Consider the following 23,264-nt stretch of genomic DNA (forward strand, 5'->3'; position numbering starts at 1 on the left):
CAGTCATCATATGTGAACATGAACGGAGCCAATCTTAAAACTTTAGAGGTGGGTTGTAACGTTCTTGTGGTGGGGATATATATGTTACAACGGAGTAAACAAGGACAGAAGCAACCTTAAAGTTGGGATGCATGATGACGTTCTTACGATGGAATATAATTATTAGAGTCGATAACTCGCACCTAGACAACTGTCACTAGTAAAATGTGATCGGCTACCTTTTCATTCATAATTTTCTTGTGCCACATTTCTGGTTGCCTTGTCACATTTCTGGCTGCCTAGTCACAACCATTGACAATTATGTGCCCAAAAGGGCCCGATGCCAAATAAACATCATTGATACGGGCCTTAGTTGGTGAGTACTTAAAAGCGGAGAAATTTTTCAGTGTGTTAAGAACACGATCTAGTACATCATGTGTCATAATATAAGTGGTTGGATACCTGAAGAAAAAAGAAAAACAAACAAAACAAACCACTTATTATAACATTTGGTGTACCAAACTGTATGCCTAACACACTAAAAATTTCTCCTAAAAGTAACAATGTCAATGCCTACTCAATTTGTTTATACTCAGTACTCTCATTCAATCTAAACCACTACGTATAGGTGGTCCTTTCTGGTAGCCCATGCCTTTCATTTATGCTGTTGCATTGTCCTACAAGCTATGTTTATCCAATTCAATTCCTAATATCTGAATCAATCTCTTTCATTCTTCAAACTTGTTTTTTTCCTTTAACAAAAAGCAATTAAGGACAAATATTGCTAATTAAACTTTGAAAATAACAAATTTAAGTAGCCCGCAATGAAAGAAACAATACGGTTGAGAATACGCCAACTTGTCTTTGGACATTTGATTTTGGATTGAGACAAAAACACCGATTTTTTCTTTAATTTGGAGCTGTGAAGTTTCATCACAAAAGACCTCATTATTAGAGCAACTCTATTGTGGGATATTGCCATGTGGATTGGCAACAAATCCAATCCATTTGCTCCCCAAAGTTGCACCAGCCCAACAAGGTAATTGGGCTGAGGGGGAGCCATGTGAGAGGTCAGGCTGAAGTCCAAGGCTCGAGTATCAGAGGGGAAGTGACGTCAAAAATATTTGCATTAGGCGCGTCTCCGACACATTTTCAGACGGTGGGGCTCACATGTCAGCCTCACTTAGTTACGTTGATTCTAAACTGTTTGATTTCCAAATCAATGGTCCAATTTTTTTTCTGATTTAAACTTTTTTTAGAAAAAAAATCATAAATGTTACGGTGGGCCACGTGTCACAATCTGGACTATTGGATTTTTAACTTTTTGTAATCCAATGGTTCATATTAATTAAGTTATAAAAAATTTAAAAATTTTTAAAAATTCAAAAAATTATAATTTTATTTATTTATATAAATACCTTACCATTTTCTCCCACCATACGCCACATTTCAATATTTTCAACGATTCTAAACAATTAAGGACACGTCACGCGACGAAATTGGTTAAAAATCTTATCGAAATCTATCCACAAAATTTGTATTTTCACATAACGACACATAGCATGACAAAATCGGTTAAAAACCTATATGAAATTAAAAATAAAATTATTGTTTATTACTTTATAAAATTAAAAATACTAATATTTTCATACGAATTGCCAAAGTTATTTAATATACTATTCATTAAAGGTAGTTACTATTCACTTGAGGGATTGAATTGCCTAATGCCAAGGGGAGTCTTTACATACTGGAAGTGCTCTTAGTTGAAGTGGAGTTAAGATATTTAAATTCTTCCTTTTCTCTGTCTCTGTTTGATGTGAGACATTTCACCACGTCCCCAAGGGATCCATCATCATCGCATGAGGCTAAGGGACCCACCCATTACATGGCAGTACAAGCCTACTTCATGGCTCTGATACCATTTCACATTACCAGAGACGGATCAAATGCCCACTTCCAATAACACGGTTAAGAACAATATTCTCCTCAAATTGTTAATTACCACATACATAATACGACATGTGTGAAATTTTATCACAAATAACTTTAATATTAGTTAAAGTGAGATTATGATATTTTAATGTTTTTTTTTTTTTTTTTTTTTTTTGACAATTCATTCAAGGTCTTCCTTCAACCTTTTCCTCTATACCACTTTAACAATTAGAGGGGATATATACGCTTTATCGGCCTGTTCAAAGTGATTGAGTGGGGAGGAGTTTGGGGTAAAAGCATGAAAGGAAAATTTTGGAAGGCCATCATTGCATGCCAACATCACCATTCATAAAACTTATCCCGATTGACCAACAATTCAACCCAATTCACTTAATAAACAGGTTACACGGTTCGTGTCATATTTGTGTCAACTCATGATTTAATCTATGCACAAATATATATATATATATTAAATGCTAATATAATAATACAGTAACGCATACCACGTATAGAAAACTTAAATTTCATTAATATAAGTCGAACAATGTAAATCGTATACAAATTGGGTCATAAATTTGTATATATTTTTAATTGTGTAACATATTATGTCTGAAATTGTGTCACCCTTCGTCTTATTCTTTTATAAATAGATCGTACTTGCATGGCGATTCATGACCTGTTTAATAATTAATACCTCGAACCGAAATTACCCAAACCCCGGCACAAGACGACCCATTCCCGCTCCCGACTCACGTGACCGGATTCTAGAACTGGCCGGATATGGAATGAAGCCCAATTCAGAAAGTTCTAAATCATCGTGCGTTGGGTCACCTTTGATAAGGCTATCCCAGAGCTATATACCTGGGCCCATTTTTCAGAAATTCAAATTGCTAAATTCGGCCGGTCCAGCCGGTCCAGCCCAAACAAGTTAATTTTGACGTTGAAAATAAAACTAACTGATTTTGAGCATGGTTAAATCAACGAAAAATTTGAACGTGCATTGACTGCAATGCCCTCTACATAGAAGCGGCAGTCACGCGTGGTTAGTGCTACCATTAAGGGTCGATTTTGTACTTTTCAGAGTAAGATTTTTCAATATGTCTGGAACACTGACAAATATGTCATATACATTATACAAGTAGAGGAATACTTGAAAAAAAAAAAACTTCTATATACTTGTATATTAACATTGGCGTTCCACTCCGTATTTCAGAACATTAAAAAATCTTTCCCCTTCAGCATTTGATCCAGGCCCACTCCCCAGTTTTTTTATTTTTTATTTTTGTCAAACAATGAATTTTGTAAGATTGGATGTGCGATTAGTACATCACTAACGTGGTTCAAACCAACGCCTTTATGTAAGAGCTCAACATTTTTCCACTACTCTCCAGCTCTCGGAACAATCTAAATACCAAAAGCATCGACGTTCTCACAAACCAAGTTTCCCATAACGGCCTCCGTCAAGAAAAAATTCCAAGGGCATATAAGTCAACACAAAAAATATTTCGCTTTCCATCTCAAACTTTTAAACTGTGCAATTGTGTTTAGATGAGAAAACTTAAATTCAATAATAAATTTCAAAATAACGAGAAAATTTAAAATCACCAAGATATTTTAAAATAGCAAAAATAAAATGACGGAATTCTATTTTTTAGAATATATGAATTTTTGTGTTTAGTTAACTCGAAAAGGACAATGAATTTTAAATACAAAATTTAATGTATGTGTAGATACATTAATATATAAATGAAAGATAATAGTATGAAATGTGCTAGTACTGGTACTAGCAATGGCGGTAACGATGATGTGTGGTAATAGTATGAAATGTGCTAGTAGTGGTAGTAGCAATGGCAGTAACGATGATGTGTGGTAATGGCGATGGTGATCGAAATGGGTGGTGGCGGTGGGCACAACTACATATGGTGGTGACTGCAACTGTGATGATAAATGATGAGGTGGGTGATGGCGATGACAACTCTTAGTTGAGTTTTTTATTTTTTATTTTTTAAACTCACACTCATAGTATTTGAATTTGAACAAACTTAGATAGAACTTAAACTTAGAAATTTGAGGTCCTAAATTCTAAGTTTTACTCCACATGAAAATTCTAAATTTATATGTTTATGAATCCAAATAAGAAAATTGATGCATATTAATTTATAAATTATGATTTTTTTGGAATAAGTTTATTTTCCTTATTCAACATATTGTATTATTTTTTTCACTTCCCTCCAAACATAATTTTCAAATTTACAAAATAGTCCACCCTATTAGGAAACAAGCCAAAGTGTTAGTATCTCCAACAGAATCCTCTTCGGATCTTCTTCGTGAGGATCCAGAGAATTTGTAAATCGTGTTCGTTAATTGTATATCATATGATCAGTTTTTGTCAGATATTATTTGTGTTTAATTTTAAATAAAATAATTTACAATAATTTTTGATCGTACGATATACGATGAACAGACATGATTTATGAATCATGAGATTCTCACGTCAAGGATCTGGATTCTTAGTATCCAGCACGCAATCTGCGCCGTCCGACAACTCTCTGCAGTTAACCACGACCAATAACAGAGAGCCACGTAATAGTAACATAGATTATTACACAATTCACTTTCTACGGCTTTTATTTTGTAAAAAAACTGCTGCTGTGAAACTTTCGCGGGCATTTGCATCAATTTCAAATCGAGTAAACCCTAGCGGCCCCATTTTCCCTCTCTCTCTCTCTCTCTCTCTCTCTCTCCCTCCCTCCCTCCCCCGCCTCTGCGTTTGCTCTGCTACCTATGATTTATTTTTTACTTTTGGATTTTCTCCCAAATTCTGTGGCCACGATGCTCGCGCTGCTCTGGGTTTCGGTTTGATTTTTTATGGAAGGTATGAAATTTCTTTAATTTTTTGCTTGTTTTATGATTTTTTTTTTTGGTGGATTGGACGAGCTAGGGACTATGGGTCTGTTCGAATTTGAATAATCTAGGGTTTCTGACGAGTTTTCTGTATGTGATTTTGGTTTTTCCGGATTGCAATTAGAAAAGGGCTGGAGGCGATTTCAAACCGTAAAAATGTATAGTTAGTTAGAATTCGATAATTGTTTAGCAATTTTTTTCTGTTTTACTGTTTTTTTTTTCAGCTTTAATGTCTGCCATGGTTCGGAAGCTAAAGATTGAATTCTTATGTTTCAGATTTGATAGTTTGTGGCTGCTTAGGTTTTTCTGATTGAATTGAGAGATTGAAGATTTATTTATTGGGTAAAAATTGGGCATTTGGGTCAAAATAATTTGGGGGTGAAACAAGAAGAGGGGAAGATGGGGAAAGTGTCTCCAAAGGAGAGGAATTCGAAGAATCCAAAACAGAAGAAGCGGCGGGGTTCCAGCGGTAAGTATCTGAAGCCGGGTGCTCTTGCCCAGCTTAAGTACAATAAGGTGTCTTCAGGTAAGTCTTGTACTGATCTGGGGAGGAAAAGGGTGGCTGTGTTTGAGAGCAAGAAGGTTGAGGGTGACATGGTGCTCGAAGATAAGGCTATTGATAAGAGCCCATTGATGTTATCCCTTGTGAATTTGGCTCGGCAGAATAGTTTGTTGAAAACTCCGAGGACTCCTCGCTTTGAAGACTGCAAGTCAGAGTCCCGGCTTGAGTCCCTTCCCATGGATTTGCTGGTATTGTTTACTATCACTAACGCTTTGTTCCAGTGTTCAGTTTTTATGTTGACTATGTTTTTGTTTGTGTTAAATATGATAGCATCATTTGTGCTTGTAGAAATGTTTTGTATGTTGGTATAAATCACTTCTCTTTGTAAGCGTGACATCCCACAACTTCTGAACATTCGGCAGTCAGAGTCTAGGAGAGGGTGGTTGTTTTGTGATTTATTTGTGTTTACTTGGGTTTACCAACATCTTGTTGTGCCACTTTTTGATCAGGGTATTGGTTTGAGGAAAAACTATCCATGAACGTAGACAATATTGTAGTAGGTTGGGGTTTTTAATTTTAATGTGTTCGAGCGTACTTGTGTTTTAGTTGAATTGAGATCTGTAATGTTTCTGCTTTGTTTCTTGCTTTTCATATTGGTGTTAACATTTTTGCCGAAAGAAATTGATTTTTTTTGTTTTTGTTTTGGATATTGATTAGGTACGCAAAATTGCTTTGGAATGTCTAGTAGAGCTGTTAGGTCTTTGATCTATGACTCTAAATTATTAGTTGTCGTAGCCTTTAATCCCTTCTTGAGATAGATTCTACTTTTTTCTCCTTTTGATGAGTATTTTGGACCAAATTTGTGCAGTGCTTAAGTTTCGACTTGAAACTGGATATTAAGTCTGATACATGTTATGATGTTGTTTAGATATACAAAAGACGTTGCATGATTACTCTCCATGTTATAGATCAGGATGTGTGACTGCTTGCTTCTTATGTGCGCTCACAGACGTAGGTTTGGATTTTTTCAGTTTGATATATCCATATCCATGTACTTTTTGTACTGATTCCTCTTTTTGCAATTCAAGGTTAAGTTATTGTGTCACCTGCACCATGACCAACTGAAGGCACTTTTTCACGTTTCTCAGCGGGTTAGAAAAGCTGTAAGGCCCTCTCTCTCTGTCCATATATTTATATACATGCTTACTTATATGTATATATGCATATGAACACAATAAAATGTTTATACTATTGGATACAGGTTGTAATTGCGAGGCAGTTCTACTTTAATTATACAACTCCAGATCGCTCTAGACAGGAGATGTTGAATACAATGACACCCCATCCCGCAGAGCACTGGCCTTTTCTAAAGTACGTGTTCTAAACTATGTTTTGTCACTGTTTTTTCTGTCCAATATGTTTCTTCTTCTGAGTTTTACATGGTTTTTGCAGCAAGGGAGATGGGAATGGTGTATGGATTCGGAGCCCCCATACTCCAAAAGCACCGAAGCATGGTCCCCGACCACCATCCCGCCTCAAAGTCTCTGAAATGAGGCAGGTTGCTGCAGTTCTCTTCCAGGAGTCAAATTTCCCCTCAAGATGCATGGTGCCATCTGCCATACCAAAGCCCCTGTGCAAAAATCGAGTTCTGTTCTACGAGGACGAGTTATGCCAGGCTGTTGCTCAGAACAAACTTCTTTGAACTCGTTGCCTCATGTTTCCATATGTATATATAGTTTCTTTCTCGTATCTATAGGTGGCGTGATCAGGGTAGGGAGTATGCAATTTTGTAGAGTTTGCTGGGGGCAATTCAGGAGATATGGAACCTCATATTTGAATCAGGAGTCGAAAGAATTCAGATTACGGTGTGAGAGTAGTAGTTTTAAAACTGGTCACTTGTATATTTCCATGTTTCGGAACAATGGCTAGTTGTATTCCGAGCAAAATATTGTTTCTATTTTATGCTAAATTTGATTTCTGTGCAAAGAGCTTCATTATTTCTCTTACGTTTTATGAACATTTGGATGCTCCTAAATCTGTAAATCTAAAGACAACACTGTAAGCATGCTCATTTCTTGGGAAGCAACATATTGTTGAAGTCCAACATTTAACACAAAACATCAGATTGATTACTGTCATTACATAAGTTTACATTTGATTTGGAATCTGTGATTGTCGTTCTTTCTTTTTGAAAACCCTAAATGTTGTCGGAAACCAAGTATGCGAAGATAAAGATGGAAAATGCACAAGTTTTTCATACGTTCTACAAAAACAGTTATCATTTACACAACAATGTTAGAAGCCTTAAATGCTTCTTGTATCACAATACCTCCTTTTCGAGTTTCAACACGGCCATAAAGGCTTCTTGAGGCACATCGACTTTACCGATTGCCTTCATTCGTTTCTTTCCCTCAGCCTGTTTTTTGAGCAGCTTCTTCTTCCTTGTGATATCTCCACCGTAGCATTTTGCTAAAACATCCTTTCGGATTGCTGATAAAGCTTCACTAGCAATCACTTTTGATCCTATGCATGCTTGAATGGGCACTTTAAACATCTGCCTTGGTATGAGCTCCTTCAGCTTTTGTGTCAAAGCCCTCCCTACACCATATGCCTTGTCCTTGTGTACAATGGTTGCCAACGGTTCTACAGGTTCGCCGTTAATCTGAATATCGAGTCTTATTAGATCGCTTTCTTTATATCCGATAAAAGTGTATTCCATGCTTGCATAACCTTTGCTTCTGGACTTGAGCTGGTCGAAAAAGTCGCCTACCATCTCAGCCAAGGGTAATTCATATGTGAGTGATGCTCTGTTCTCAGCAATAAACTTCATTTCTTTAAACACTGCTCTTCTGTCCTGTGCCAACTCCATAAGAGGACCGATGTACTCCTTCGGTGTAAGCATCTCAATTTTCACAAGCGGCTCCTCAATCGACTTCCTTTTTCCAGGCTCGGGAAGAGCAGATGGATTTGAGCATTCAACAACCTCACCACTTACACAATTCACTTTATACACAACGCTCGGGGCAGTAGTTATCAGACTCAGATTGTACTCCCTCTCCAGCCTCTCCTGAACAATTTCCATGTGGAGGAGCCCCAAGAATCCACACCTAAACCCAAAACCCATAGCGCTAGAAGTCTCCGGCTCAAACTTCAGAGCAGCATCATTAAGCTGCAGTTTCTCAAGTGCATCCCTCAGCTCAGGAAACTGGTCTGCATCCACAGGAAACATGCCACAGAACACCATTGGGGTAGCTTCCTCATAACCGGGCAATGAACTTTCCGCCTTTCGACTATAATGAGTGATTGTATCCCCAACCCTAGCATCAGCCACTGATCTTATAGAAGCCGAAAGATAACCCACCTCGCCGGCATAAAGTTCCTCAACTTGCTGCTGAGTTGGAGACAAAACCCCAATCTCATCAGCAAAATAATCCTTGCCACTAGCCATGAAATAAACCCTATCCCCCTTCTTAATCCTCCCATCAATCACCCTAAAATACACAATAACACCCCTATAAGGGTCATAATAACTATCAAAAATCAGAGCCCGCAATGGCTTATCAGCATTCTCTGCCGGAGGAGGAACTCTTTCGACGATCGCATCGAGAATCTCAGTGATCCCAATTCCCTCCTTGGCAGAACAGAGTATGGCATTGCTGCAATCCAACCCAATAACCTCCTCAATCTCCTTGATCACACTATCCGGGTCAGCCCCCGGGAGGTCAATTTTATTCAATACAGGGATAATCTCCAAGTTGTTCTCCAATGCCAGGTACACATTCGCCAAAGTCTGCGCTTCGACACCCTGCGAAGCATCGACGACAAGCAGAGCGCCTTCACAAGCAGCAAGCGATCTAGAAACCTCATAAGAAAAATCGACATGCCCAGGAGTGTCAATCAAATTCAAACAATAGGGCTCACCATTTTTGAACGCATATCGCATTCGGGCAATCTGGAGCTTGATGGTGATGCCCCTTTCTCTCTCCAAGTCCATGTTGTCGAGAAACTGCTCCTTCATCTCGCGCTTCTGCACAGTGCCGGTGGTTTCGAGCAGCTTATCGGCCAAAGTCGACTTGCCATGGTCTATGTGGGCGATGATGCAGAAGTTCCTGATGTGGGAAATGGGGACCTTAGAGAGGCGGTCATGGCCGAGCTGGAAAATGGGTTGGGTGCCGGTGGACTGGCAGAGCACTTGGTGGAGGCTGTGACGGCGGGGGCGGGAGGTTTTGGAGAGGTGGAGGAGGGGTTTGGAGTGAGAGTAGAGAGAGGAGGAAGGCAAGAAGGAGGTGGTGGTCCTGGGCTGGGAGCGTTGGGGTGTGGTGGTGGTTGTGGATAGGAGGAAGGTTTGAGCAGAGAGGTCTGCAGCCATGGCGGAGAAGCTATGGCGTTGGATTGAATTGTATGAATGCGTTGGGCTAAGAGCTTGTTTTGGATTGGATTTTTTGACCAATGGTGTGGCCCATGTAAAAACTATTTTCATTTTTATTTTTTTAATGAGAAATAAATAAAAAATTAAAGGGAAAAATTTAGTAATGCCTTGTAAACTTTGGACAATGTTCTATTTTGCTATTTGAACTTTTAATTTGGTTTTGAGCATCTTTTTAAACTTTTAATTCGTGTCATTATCCTCGCAACCATAAATCACCAAAAAAAATTTAATTGAATATACAGAGCTTTTAATTCGTGCTAATACCCATGCTGCTATTTATTTCTCGACTTCTTTCTTATAAACAGCGGTATGCTATACCTAAGAGCATCGTGTTAAAAATGTAACGATCGATCCTCAACTTGGACTTGGTTATCAAGTTAAAAAAGAAGTCATGACTATAAAAAGTCATCACTGACACGAGAAATTTTTCATTGTGTTGGGAATAGAGACGACAAATTAATTCATTGGTTATTAATGAGTACATTAAAACCCGTTTAATTTGATATCAATATAATATCGAGATGAGATTGGTAGTGATGATAAAGGTGTAAGATGAAAACAAACTAAATAAGTCTTGATGGGTACGCATTAACAACCCAATGGGTTGATATGCCACCTTTAGCTTGAAACATGGTCCGGTATAACAAGTGTCATAACACAATTCGCTGGAAGCTTGAAAAAAATTGTATTATGGCATTTGGTTTAGACTTCACCCATGTCGGAAAAACACTTAGGGATGTGCTATCCACACACCCTTTTTTACTTCATACACACCTTCTTAATTTGTAGCCGTCGGATCGACTGAATTAAAGAAGATCAAATGACATAAATTAATAAGGGGTGTATGAGAAGTAAAAAGGGGTGTGTGAATAGCACACCCCCAAACACTTAAATTTTGGTTGAAATTGACAGATTTCTTCTATATTTCTGATATATCAGTTAAACATTGGAGAAACTTTCATATTTTGTTTGAATCAATGTTTGACATTCCCAATGGTACATTCTAAATTTTCACGTTTTTGAGCAAATTTTCATAATTTCTATTGAAAACAACTGATATGAAAACATCAAAGTTTATACTTTGTTTAGGATGAAGTATAAATAGTTAATTTCATGTCACATTGATTTTTCAAAGGAGTGAAATTCACCATAGCATCTCTGAGCTCAAAAATAGTAGATAACCGTGGTTTGACATCAGTTGTTTCTTAAAAAAAATAAAATACAAAAGAGTGATAAAAAGGTAAAAAGTGACAGACATCAATTTCTATCGAAAAAATAAAGACAGACATCAATTTCTAACAATTTGAGGCTCAAACTTCTGAAAGAGAAATACATCAAAACTGGCTTGGAAATTTATTGATTGTTGAGACTTGAGAGAGAGAGGGGCGTCAGAAAAACTTATGAACTTGCGAATCGAAAGCCAGAGGGGTGATGACTTCATATCCTTTCTCTGAAGGATGGTAGCTGTCCCAGAATATGTATTTCGACGAATCATTGCAGGTTCCCGGAGAGTAACGTGTACACAGAATGCTAACCTCAACGTTTCCCGTTCCACAGCATCCTCGATTGATCACTTCAAATCCTGAAACCATATAGAAAATCATTGTACCAACCGTATGATCAATATGCTTTGTGGAATTTTTTTTTTCTTTTTTTCCGAGACTACGACGATGACTAAAAAAGTGAATTTTAGACTATCGATCTTGTTTGGTTCACATTCAAAATGTTTGGTCTTAGATTCACAGTATGACAACTTAAATCTTTGCGTGGTAAGAGAACATTGCTGGTAACTCATATATGAGAAATTGACGTATTTTTGCAAATTACTATTTCCGAAATTGACCAAGATGGTGATTTACCATATTGAGTAGGGTTTTGGATGAGGGAAAGCAATGTGTTATAGATATCGAGGTAGACAAGCCTTGCTTCTGGCAGCCTCCCATTGAAGGCATCTATTTGGGCAGAGAGCTTGGAGTTGAAGAGACTTGCTGCTTGGTTGGCAGTCTCCGAGCACCCTCTGTCTATGCCTCCACTCAGTGTTCTCAGTGACGGTACACACCCGATGGCTGGCAGACTTACAACTCCAATTCTTCTTGCTCCGAGTCCACATAGTTCCTGCAGTTCCATTTTTTCCCCACATTAAAAAATAGCAAGGTACGACGTAATGTGTCACGCTTTAACCATCTCTGCTACTACTCAGAGCAGCTTCTTCATACAATCCCAATTACTTGGCACCCAAGATTCAAGAATGAAAAAGATACGCATGGGTGAGCTCATCTATGGAACTTGGGATACCGAAATATGCGGCAGATTGACAATTGTTACTCTTCTGAGGTGGCTAGTTCTGATGAAAGTTTTGTATTTTTGTTTGAGCAATATTCTAGTCTAATCTACACTACGGTGAGGGGGATTCAAACTTGGGTGCAAAAGGGGGAAGCACATTGCTCTAACAAACCGGACTACGTTTAGCTAGGTCTGAAATTCTGATGGATCCCAAGCTTATGTGCATCTCAGGATGCAGGGCATTGCAAATTTAGTACTTGATGGCTACATAAGTGGTAATGCACGACTACCAAACCATTTATTTTTCTAGTGCTGACATTCACGAATTGCAATTGTTCGATGTTTACCTGAAAGAAACTTGAAGCCGATTTAACCATGAGATCGGTATACGCTGGAATGTCATAGTGAGATCTTCTTAGTGGTGTAGATAAATAAGTATTCGCAATGTCGTTACTCCCTGTGCACACAATGTATATGCTTTTCGATACTATAGTCGCCGTTCTCTCCTTCCCAACGGCTGCATTTATCTTGCTTATGTATATTTTGAACAAGTCTAGTTGATCTGATAGAGATAAGACAGACTGATAGAAACAAAATTAACAGAAAGAAAGGATGAAATAGTAAATAGAAAAGAGGGGGTTATATTTATTTACCACTATTTTGGGAGTGAGGGGATCATATCCTGAGCCACCTGAGGCAAAACTTACACCAGTAACTAGGTCTTGAATCTTCAGATTTGAGTCCAAATAAGCTGGCAAAATCTTCTTCACTCCAACTGATTCAGCTGAAATATTTGTAAAGGGTTAATCATTTTCACAGTTTTGTTGAGCCAGTACTTGGATCTAAGTGAAGACTTAGCGCAAAACCGTACGCAATGACGTTTTAGGATTTATGCAGCCGACTCCATTTAGTGGGATACGGTTGGTTGGTTGTTGTTGTTGGTTGAGCCAGTAGAGCTAGTAAAAAGTAAGAAACAACAGCGACAATAGGTAGATTACCTATCAAGTCCGAGGGGACTCTGCCATTGCTAAACCTTCCAGTAGGCCTTTTTCCTACGAAGTCCGAGGGGAAATTGCATTTGACTATCGTGCCAATATTGTTGTTGTTTCCCGGATCCACTATTGAATCTCCAAAAACAATCACTGCCGGAATCTTTTCGTTGTTTGGTAGCTCTACAGCAGCAGCATTGCGGTACAAGAACAAGACTATGGCGATCGGTACAAGTTTGAGAGAAGATTTAGATGATGAAGGAAGAAGTTTTGGGGAGAGGAAGTTCATTGCTTTGGTGGGTGAAAATATACACTGCATGTTTAAGTTTTCATAGGTGTTTTTAAGCATTTGTGTAAGTATGTGGCTAGCTCAATAGGAAACTTCATTTTAATTCTTAGTAAAGATGATTTTTAGATTACTGAAAATATGATTTTAGTCTTTGAAACTCAAGTTTCTTTACATAAAACCTGACATAGTTTTTTTACTTGAATAAAACCCAATGACTAGGCTCCACATAAGCAAATTTATTTATTCTGTTTGACTTTACACATTTTGCAATGTTCAGATGCCTAAAATACCCCTAATTACAATTTTAATTTATACAGTTAATTCTATGAAGATTTGAAGGGAGGGATTAATGAAAAAAAATGTATTAATGTTTAAATTCATTGCATATTAATATATCATAACAAATTGTATGTTAATGCTTCTGGCAAAAATAAATAAATAAATATTAATGTTATACTTTCCTTTAGATTTCGTAATTGTTTTCCAAATTTGCATAAAATTAGACAATTTTAATTTAATCTTGCCATTTTCTTACCAAACATGGAAAATGAAGGGGAACTATGGAGTAATTTACATAAAAACATAGGTAAATTATTTGGACATATGTGTTAGTAATAAAATATTCGCAGTATATGTAATAATACAAGCAAAATAATTTACCTACAAAATAAAAAAATGTTATTTGATTGAATATTAATTTAGCTACATTTGGTATAATAAAATATAATTGCACATATATAAAATGTGCCCAATATATGTAATAATGCATGTAAAATTATTTAGCTACAAAATAAAGGTCTGTAAGTTGATTAAAAATTAATATATCTACTACTTTTTGGTTATGAATTTTAATTTACCAATTGTTTTTTCTTTGTACAAACATAATGTACCTACAATACATAATTCCTACTAAAAGTAATATACATTTGCATATATATATATATATATATATTAGTAGTAAAATGTGCCCGGTATATGTGACATCCCACATCGTCCAGGGAAGTGATCCTTAAATGTATATTCTCATCCCTACCTAGCACGAGGCCTTTTGGGAGCTCACTGGCTTCGGGTTCCATGGGAACTCCGAAGTTAAGCGAGTAGCGCACGAGAGCACTCCCAGGATGGGTGACCCATCGGGAAGTTGTCGTGTGAGTTCCCAGAAACAAAACCGTGAGGGCGTGGTCAGGGCCCAAAGCGGACAATATCGTGCTACGGTGGTGGAGCGGGCCCGGGAAGTGGTCCCACCCGGGCCGGGATGTGACAGTATATGTAATAATGCTTTAAAAAAAATTTACCTACAAAATAAAGGAATGTAATTTGATTGAAAAGATAATATATCTACTACTTTTTGTTTGTGAATTTCAATTTTCCATTTTTTTTTTTTAGAAACATAATGTACCTACAATATAATTTACCTTTTGTTTAATTCTTATAAGTAAATAATGCACTTATAATTTACCTATTGTTTAATTCTTATAAAAAATTAATTTACTTATACTTTACATATAAAAATAGATAAGTTATTTTTGGCACGCATATATAATAACAAATCAAAATGACTAATGTATGCAATAATATGTGTAAAACAATTTACCTACAAAATAAAAGAATATCAATTGATTCTTGTTTTTTTTTTTTTTTATCAAACAATATTATTTGATGCAAAATAACTGATTTTACAAAGAATCCTTATTTTCATACGAAAAAATGTGCCTATAATTGTTTATGAATATGGGTAAATTAATATATATTTATATATATATGTTAATAATATTTATAAAACAAAAAGGTTAAAATTTCCATATGGGTTAATTGCTAACCATAATTAGGATGAGTAATAATATTTATTAACATAATTAGGGTTTTGTGGCATAAGTTGTAAATATGTTGTAATAATTGGTTATGTATTTATCTACATGGTAAAATTTGGGTTTTATTTGAATGTTTAATATTAGTTGGGTTTTTGTTTGAAAATACAAGTTTCAAGGGTCTTTCTCTAAAGAATCCTTTAGATTAAAACCATATGTCACATCCCGGCCCGGGTGGCACCACTTTCCAGGCCCGATCCACCACTGTAGCACGATATTGTCCGCTTTGGGCCCCGACCACGCCCTCACGGTTTTGTTTCTGGGAACTCACACGAGAACTTCCCGATGGGTCACCCATCCTGGGAGTGCTCTCGCGCGCTACTCGCTTAACTTCGGAGTTCCTATGGAACCCGAAGCCAGTGAGCTCCCAAAAGGCCTCGTGCTAGGTAGGGATGGGAATATACATTTAAGGATCACTTCCCTGGGCGATGTGGGATGTCACAATCCACCCCCCTGAGGGGCCCGACGTCCTCGTCGGCACATCACGACCAGGGTTAGGCTCTGATACCAAATTGTCACATCCCGGCCCGGGTGGCACCACTTCCCGGGCCCGATCCACCACCGTAGCACGATATTGTCCGCTTTGGGCCCCGACCACGCCCTCACGGTTTTGTTTCTGGGAACTCACACGAGAACTTCCCGATGGGTCACCAATCCTGGGAGTGCTCTCGCGCGCTACTCGCTTAACTTCGGAGTTCCTATGGAACCCGAAGCCAGTGAGCTCCCAAAAGGCCTCGTGCTAGGTAGGGATGGGAATATACATTTAAGGATCACTTTCCTGGGCGATGTGGGATGTCACACCATAAGTAAGATCAAAATCTAATTTCAGTTCCTTGATACATTAATAACCTCATTTATTAATTATATTTTAATTTATTAATTTTTTCTCTTTTTCTTCCTAATTTTTAATGTATTAATTTTATTTCATTATAATTTTCATTTTCATTTCATTTATCGTAATATATTTTGTTGTAAACATTTAGATAAATTAATTTTTGTTATACAATATATTTCGATGCACTTTGTCTTCTTCATTTAGGTACATTAAATTCATTATAATACATTTCGGTGCATATATTTCGTTACTAACATTTAAATACATTAATTCAATATAATCCATATCGGTACACACATTTAGGTACATTAATTGAGTCTTTCAAGTTTGAAGAATGCTAAATAAAATTAATAAATTAAAAAACTTTTTTTTGGTAAAAAAATAAATTAAAATTTGTATATTAACAAATTTAAATATTTAATGTGAGATTAAATAAAATGCACATTAATTATTTCTATTAAAGACATATCAAGAGATTATAATTAATATGTAACCTAACATCATGTTTATTTTAAATTTTAATCTTCTTAAAGAATTAAAGTTAAAGAAAGCCCCTCAATAATTGGCTCAAAAGATGTACATTTTAGCTTTTAATAGTTGTTAGTTAGGGTTCGGTTTAATTCGAGGGGACGTATTAATTGGGTGTGCTAGAAATCAACTTCTTTCAACTGTTGTCTCATATGCAGCACATGCAAAATTTCCTCATGGCACGGCATTGCAAACTAAGAGTTTGATAATTCAAAAGAGAAATTCCGTGAAATATTACTGAGCTCTATAAACAGCAGCTGGGCTGGACGAGCGTCAATCAATGCGTCCAACTTTCCACTGGTCCTTCTGCATACAACTTTCCACTGGTCCCATTCCTGATGACTTCTCCAAATGAAGGAAGAAGTCGGTGGGAAAGGGCCTGAGTAAATCAGTCGTAGGTCAATCCATCCAGGAAGACCCCAAATTTGTATCCTGATTGGTTCTTGACTAATAGCTAGCTATAAACTTCTTTCGTATTGCAAACGCTTCTTTTGTGTAATTCGCATATTGGTACTTGATTCGTGACCTCAGCGAGAGCGTAGTCTATCATCTCGCACAAACTACAAATGAAAGGGGTTGGTTGATTCATGTCAAAGAAGGAAATGGGGTAACAATATAACTCGCGCCTCTGCACAGTGCCGGTGGTTTCGAGCAGCTTATCGGCCAAAGTTGACTTGCCATGGTCGATGTGGGCGATGATGCAGAGGTTCCTGATGTGGGAAATGGGGACCTTGGAGAGGCGGTCATTGCCGAGCTGGAAAATGGGTTGGGTGCCGGTGGACTGGCAGAGCACATGGTGGAGGCTGTGACGGCGGGGGCGGGAGGTTTTGGAGAGGTGGAGGAGGGGTTTGGAGTGAGAGTAGAGAGAGGAGGAAGGCAAGAAGGAGGTGGTGGTCCTGGGGTGGGAGCGTTGGGGGGTGGTGGTGGTTGTGGATAGGAGGAAGGTTTGAGCAGAGAGGTCTGCAGCCGTGGCGGAGAAGCTATGGCGTTGGATTGAATTGTATGAATGGCTTGGGCTAAGAGCTTGTTTTGGATTGGATTTTTTGACCAATGGTGTGGCCCATGTAAAAACTATTTTCATTTTTATTTTTTTAATGAGAAATAAATAAAAAATTAAAGGTAAAAATTTAGTAACGCCTTGTAAAGTTTGGACAATGTTCTATTTTGCTATTTGAACTTTTAATTTGGTTTTGAGCATCTTTTTAAACTTTTAATTCGTGTCATTATCCTCGCAACCATAAATCACCAAAAAAATTTTAATTGAATATATAGAGCTTTTAATTCGTGCTAATACCCATGCTGCTGTTTATTTCTCGACTTCTTTCTTATAAACAGCGGTATGCTACACCTAAGAGCATCGTGTTAAAAATGTAACGATCGATCCTCAACTTGGACTTGGTTATCAAGTTAAAAACGAAGTCATGACTATATAAAGTCATCACTAACACGAGAAATTTTCATTGTATTGGGAATAAAGGCGACAAATTAATTCATTGGTTATTAATGAGTACATTAAGACCCGTTTAATTTGATATCAATATAATATCGAGATGAGTTTGGTAGTGGTGATAAAAGTGTAAGATGAAAACAAACTAAATGAGTCTTGATGGGTATGCATTAACAACCCAATGGGTTGATATGCCACCTTTAGCTTGAAACATGGTTTGGTACAACAAGTGTCATAACACAATTGGCTGGAAGCTTGAAAAAAATTGTATTATGGCATTTGGTTTAGACTTCACCCATGTCGGAAAAACACTTAGGGATGTGCTATCCACACACCCCTTTTTACTTCATACACACCTTAATTTGTAGCCGTCGGATCGAGTGAATTAAAGAAGATCAAAGGATATAAATTAATAAAGGGTGTGTGAGAAGTAAAAAGAGGTGTGTGAATAGCACACCCCCAAACACTTAAATTTTGGTTGAAATTGACAGATTTCTTCTATATTTCTGATATATCAGTTAAACATTGGAGAAACTTTCATATTTCGTTTAAATCAATGTTTGACATCCCCAATGGTACATTCTAAATTTTCACGTTTTTGAGCAAATTTTCATAATTTCTATTGAAAACAACCGATATCAAAACATCAAAGTTTATACTTTGTTTAGAATGAAGTATAATTAGTTAATTTCAATTCACATTGATTTTTCAATGGGGTGAAATTCACCATAGCCTCTGTAGGCCCAAAAATAGTAGATAACCGTGGTTTGACACTAGTTGTCATTTTTTAAAAAATAATACAAAAGTGTGACAAAAAGTCAAAAAGTGACAGACATCAATTTCTATTAAAAAAAAAAAAAAAAAAGACAGACATCAATTTCTAACAATTTGAGGCTCAAACTTCTGAAAGAGAAATACATCAAAACTGGCTTGGAAATTTATTGATTGCTGAGACTTGAGAGAGAAAGGGGCTTCAGAAAAACTTATGAACTTGCGAATCGAAAGCCAGAGGGGTGATGACTTCATATCCTTTCTCTGAAGGATGGTAGCTGTCCCAGAATATGTATTTCGACGAATCATTGCAGGTTCCCGGAGAGTAACGTGTACACAGAATGCTAACCTCAACGTTTCCCGTTCCACAGCATCCTCGATTGATCACTTCAAATCCTGAAACCATATAGAAAATCATTGTACCAACCTTATGATCCATATGCGTTGTGGAATTTTTGTTTTTTCCGAGACTATGGCGATGACTAAAAAAGTGAATTTTAGACTATCGATCTTGTTTGGTTCACATTCAAAATGTTTGGTCTTAGATTCACAGTATGACAACTTAAATCTTTGCGTGGTAAGAGAACATTGTTGGTAACTCATATATGAGAAATTGACGTATTTTTGCAAATTGCTATTTCCGAAATTGACCAACATGATGATTTACCATATTGAGTAGGATTTTGGATGAGGGAAAGCAATGTGTTATAGATATCGAGGTAGACAAGCCTTGCTTCTGGCAGCCTCCTATTGAAGGCATCTATTTGGGCAGAGAGCTTGGAGTTGAAGAGACTTGCTGCTTGGTTGGCAGTCTCCGAGCACCCTCTGTCTATGCCTCCACTCAGTGTTCTCTGTGACGGTACACACCCGATGGCTGGCAGACTTACAACTCCAATTCTTCTTGCTCCGAGTCCATATAGTTCCTGCAGTTCCATTTTTTCCCCACATTAAAAAATAGCAAGGTACGACGTAGTGTGTCACGCTTTAACCATCTCTGCTACAACTCAGAGCAGCTTCTTCATACAATCCCAATTACTTGGCACCCAAGATTCAAGAATGAAAAAGATACGCATGGGTGAGCTCATCTATGGAACTTGGGATACCGAAATATGCGGCAGATTGACAATTGTTACTCTTCTGAGGTGGCTAGTGTAGAAAAAGGTATGTAGGCTAAAAAATATATTTGTTATTGATACGTGAATGTGGAAAAAATGGAAGAGAATGCTTTTTTTCATTATCTTTCTCTACAAGATTACAAGGATATATATACATGATACAAGTGTGTAGGTAGGACAAGGTAGCCGTCCTAGTGTGTAGGTAGGATAAGGTAGGACGGCTGTAGGACAACTTGACGGCTGTAGGACGGCTAGTGTGTAGGTAGGACAAGGTAGGACGGCTGTAGGACGGCTTGACGACTGTAGGACGGCTAGTGTGTAGGTAGGACAAGGTAGGACCGCTGTAGGACGGCTGTAGGACGTCTAGTGTGTAGGTAGGACAAGGTAGGACGTCTTATAGTTCCAATAGTGAATAATATTATATACAATTACACAAGGACTCCAATCATATTCCTTATTTGTCTAACAGCTAGTTCTGATGAAAATTTTGTATTTTTGTTTGAGCAATATTCTAGTCTAATCTACACTACGGGGAGGGGGATTCAAACTTGGGTGCAAAAGGGGGAAGCACATTGCTCTAACAAACTGGACTACGTTTAGCTAGGTCTGAAATTTTGATGGATCCCAAGCTTATGTGCATCTCAGGATGCAGGGCATTGCAAATTTAGTACTTCATGGCTACGTAAGTGGTAATGCACGACTACAAAACCATTTATTTTTCTAGTGCTGACATTCACGAATTGCAATTGTTCGATGTTTACCTGAAAGAAACTTGAAGCCGATTTAACCATGAGATCGGTATACGCTGGAATGTCATAGTGAGGTCTTCTTAGTGGTGTAGATAAATAAGTATTCGCAATGTCGTTACTCCCTGTGCACACAATGTATATACTTTTCGATACTATAGTCGCCGTTCTCTCCTTCCCAACGGCTGCATTTATCTTGATTATGTATTTTTTGAACAAGTCTAGTTGATCTGATAGAGATAAGACAGACTGATAGAAACAAAATTAACAGAAAGAAAGGATGAAATAGTAAATAGAAAAAGGGGGGTTATATTTATTTACCACTATTTTGGGAGTGAGGGGATCATATCCTGAGCCACCTGAGGCAAAACTTACACCAGTAAGTAGGTCTTGAATCTTCAGATTTGAGTCCAAATAAGCTGGCAAAATCTTCTTCACTCCAACTGATTCAGCTGAAATATTTTTAAAGGGTTAATCATTTTCACAGTTTTGTTGAGCCAGTACTTGGATCTAACTGAAGACTTAGCGCAAAACCGTGCACAATCGCGTTTTAGGATTCATATAGCCGACCCCATTTAGTGGGATACGGCTGGTTGTTGTTGTTGTTGGTTGAGCCAGTAGAGCTAGTAAAAAGTAAGAAACAACAGCGACAATAGTCAGATTACCTATCAAGTCTGAGGGGACTCTGCCATTGCTAAACCTTCCAGTAGGCCTTTTTCCTACAAAGTCCCTCCCATAAGGTGGGAAATTGCATTTGACTATCGTGCCAATATTGTTGTTGTTTCCCGGATCCACTATTGAATCTCCAAAAACAATCACTGCTGGAATCTTTTCGTTGTTTGGTAGGTCTACAGCAGCTGCATTGCGGTACAAGAATAAGACTATGGTGATCGTTATAAGTTTGAGAGAAGATGAAGGAAGAAGTTTTGGGGAGAGGAAGTTCATTGCCTTGGTGGGTGAAAATATACACTGCATGTTTAAGTTTTCATAGGTGTTTTTAAGCATTTGTGTAAGTATGTGGCTAGCGCAATAATTGGCTCAAAAGATGTACATTTTAGCTTTTAGTAGTTGTTAGTTAGGGTTCGGTTTAATTCGAGGGGACGTATTAATTGGGTGAGCTAGAAATCTACTTCTTTCAACTGTAGTCTCATATGCAACAGATGCAAAATTTCCTCACGGCATTGCAAACTAAGAGTTTGATAATTCAAAAGAGAAATTCCGTGAAATATTACTAGACTAATAGTTATAAACTTCTTTCATGTTGCAAACGCGTCTGCTGTATAACTCGCATTTTCAAAGTCAAGGCTTCAGATGGCCCAAAAAGAAAGAAATAAGGTCATCTCCAACCGAAGGCTGGCCAGATGACTCATTTTAACCCTCTGGTTCTACAAGAAATTAATATTTTAATGAACAATGGAAGACCATATTTCTTACCATCTCTAACCGAGGGCCAAATGGCTCGTTTTAGCCTTGTCACAAAAAATCATCTCCAACGGCCATAGGGTTAAAACATAATTTTTATGTTGTTTAATGTTATTTAATGTTATTTAATATTGTTTAATATTGTTTAATGTTGTTTCATGTTACTTAATGTTATGTAATGTTTAATGGTGTAGCAAGTTATAGGAAAAAAAAAAGAATTTTTACAATTTTTAAAACAAATTTTGTAAAAAAAAATAAAATAAATAATAATAACGACTATTTGATGTTAGCTAGTTAATGTTGGTTTTCAAATTCTGGCCCGGCTGGCTGGCTCCTTTGGGCCAACCGGTTGGCCCTTTGACCCTTTTTTGTCTAGTAGGGCCCACGAGCCCTTTGGCCTGGCCCTCAGTTAGAGATGATTTTTAGGTTATTTTCAACCCTCTAGCCCTATGAAGTATGAACCCTTCGGTTGGAGATGACCTAAAACAATCAAAGGTTTTTGCAGCTGCATAAATTCTATCTTATCAGAAGAAGAAAAAATGGTGCTGCTTATTTCCTTCGTCGCTGGTTTGCAGTCAAATTTTCACACCATACTGTGATCAGAAATCATCTAACCTTCATTGTATATTATGTATATGGTTTGGCTAATTAGTGTTTAGTGATTAATCACTTTTTGAACTGTATATATCCAACTGCTTTTTTACCATCAGTACATAGTACTGCTGCAAATGTTTTGCATCCATCCATATTCAATACTCATGGATTTTTAGTTCAAGAACTAAAACTCAAGTTCAACTAAAGTTTAGGAATTAGTGATCCAATTTTGTCATATAGTTATAAAGCAAATGTGTGATTTTTAACTTTAGTCTCTAAGCATCTATAAGTGTGGAACAAACTATCCAAATATTGTTGTTGTACGTATTGCTTTTGGTGCTTTGCAACTTGTTTTTCCTCTTTTATGATGTCTGTTTTTTTTTTTTTTTTTTTTTTTTCTAGCATATTACTTTGGTGTTTTGCAACTTGTTTTACAAGTCTAGATCTTCTAGATTTTTTTATAGAGGGTTTTAGGCTTTACGTCCCCTTCTTTTCTTGTATTTTTATTTGTTAGCTTAAGAGAGGTCAGGTTTATGTTTCTCCTCTTTTCTTATATTTTTCACTTTATTTTGTTTTTTTTTTTTGGTATTATGAGGGGTAATTTTATGTATCTCTAACTAGGTATAACTTT

At 37.2% G+C, this 23,264-nt stretch overlaps 4 protein-coding genes across 5 annotated transcripts; 1 reads left to right on the forward strand and 3 right to left on the reverse strand.

The window, feature by feature from the left end:
- The first annotated feature begins 4,588 nt into the window (after positions 1–4,588).
- On the forward strand, positions 4,589–7,316 carry LOC103967779 (F-box protein At4g35930-like). 2 transcript variants are annotated; one of them, XM_048575511.1, is made up of 5 exons: positions 4,589–4,786; positions 5,040–5,565; positions 6,406–6,480; positions 6,579–6,688; positions 6,770–7,316. In XM_048575511.1, the coding sequence occupies exons 2-5, from the start codon at positions 5,215–5,217 to the stop codon at positions 7,017–7,019; spliced, it is 786 nt and encodes a 261-aa protein (XP_048431468.1). In that variant the 5' UTR covers positions 4,589–4,786; positions 5,040–5,214; the 3' UTR covers positions 7,020–7,316. The 2 variants fall into 2 exon arrangements, with proteins under 2 accessions (XP_048431468.1, XP_009379351.1); XM_009381076.3 differs by having other exon boundaries at positions 4,590–4,786; positions 5,092–5,565.
- A 236-nt stretch (positions 7,317–7,552) lies between these two features.
- LOC103967772 (translation factor GUF1 homolog, chloroplastic) lies at positions 7,553–9,726 on the reverse strand. Its single transcript, XM_009381068.3, has one exon. It carries the CDS (start codon positions 9,684–9,686, stop codon positions 7,638–7,640), a length of 2,049 nt encoding a protein of 682 aa, XP_009379343.1. The 5' UTR covers positions 9,687–9,726; the 3' UTR covers positions 7,553–7,637.
- Positions 9,727–11,076: 1,350 nt separating this feature from the next.
- On the reverse strand, positions 11,077–13,337 carry LOC103967774 (GDSL esterase/lipase EXL3-like). The gene is made up of 5 exons (XM_009381069.3): positions 13,028–13,337; positions 12,683–12,813; positions 12,377–12,610; positions 11,606–11,861; positions 11,077–11,328 (listed from the first exon to the last, which is right to left on the reverse strand). Exons 1-5 carry the CDS (start codon positions 13,335–13,337, stop codon positions 11,135–11,137), a joined length of 1,125 nt encoding a protein of 374 aa, XP_009379344.3. The 3' UTR covers positions 11,077–11,134.
- A 5,327-nt stretch (positions 13,338–18,664) lies between these two features.
- LOC103967775 (GDSL esterase/lipase EXL3-like) lies at positions 18,665–21,627 on the reverse strand. Its single transcript, XM_009381070.3, has 5 exons — positions 21,283–21,627; positions 20,939–21,069; positions 20,633–20,866; positions 19,424–19,679; positions 18,665–19,152 (listed from the first exon to the last, which is right to left on the reverse strand). Exons 1-5 carry the CDS (start codon positions 21,620–21,622, stop codon positions 18,959–18,961), a joined length of 1,155 nt encoding a protein of 384 aa, XP_009379345.2. The 5' UTR covers positions 21,623–21,627; the 3' UTR covers positions 18,665–18,958.
- Between the last annotated feature and the right edge of the window lie 1,637 nt (positions 21,628–23,264).

The sequence above is a fragment of a genome, unplaced genomic scaffold, assembly GCF_019419815.1.
Source record: "Pyrus x bretschneideri cultivar Hongxiangsu unplaced genomic scaffold, Pyrus_bretschneideri_v1 Contig8, whole genome shotgun sequence".
Classification (NCBI taxonomy): Eukaryota; Viridiplantae; Streptophyta; class Magnoliopsida; order Rosales; family Rosaceae; genus Pyrus; species Pyrus x bretschneideri.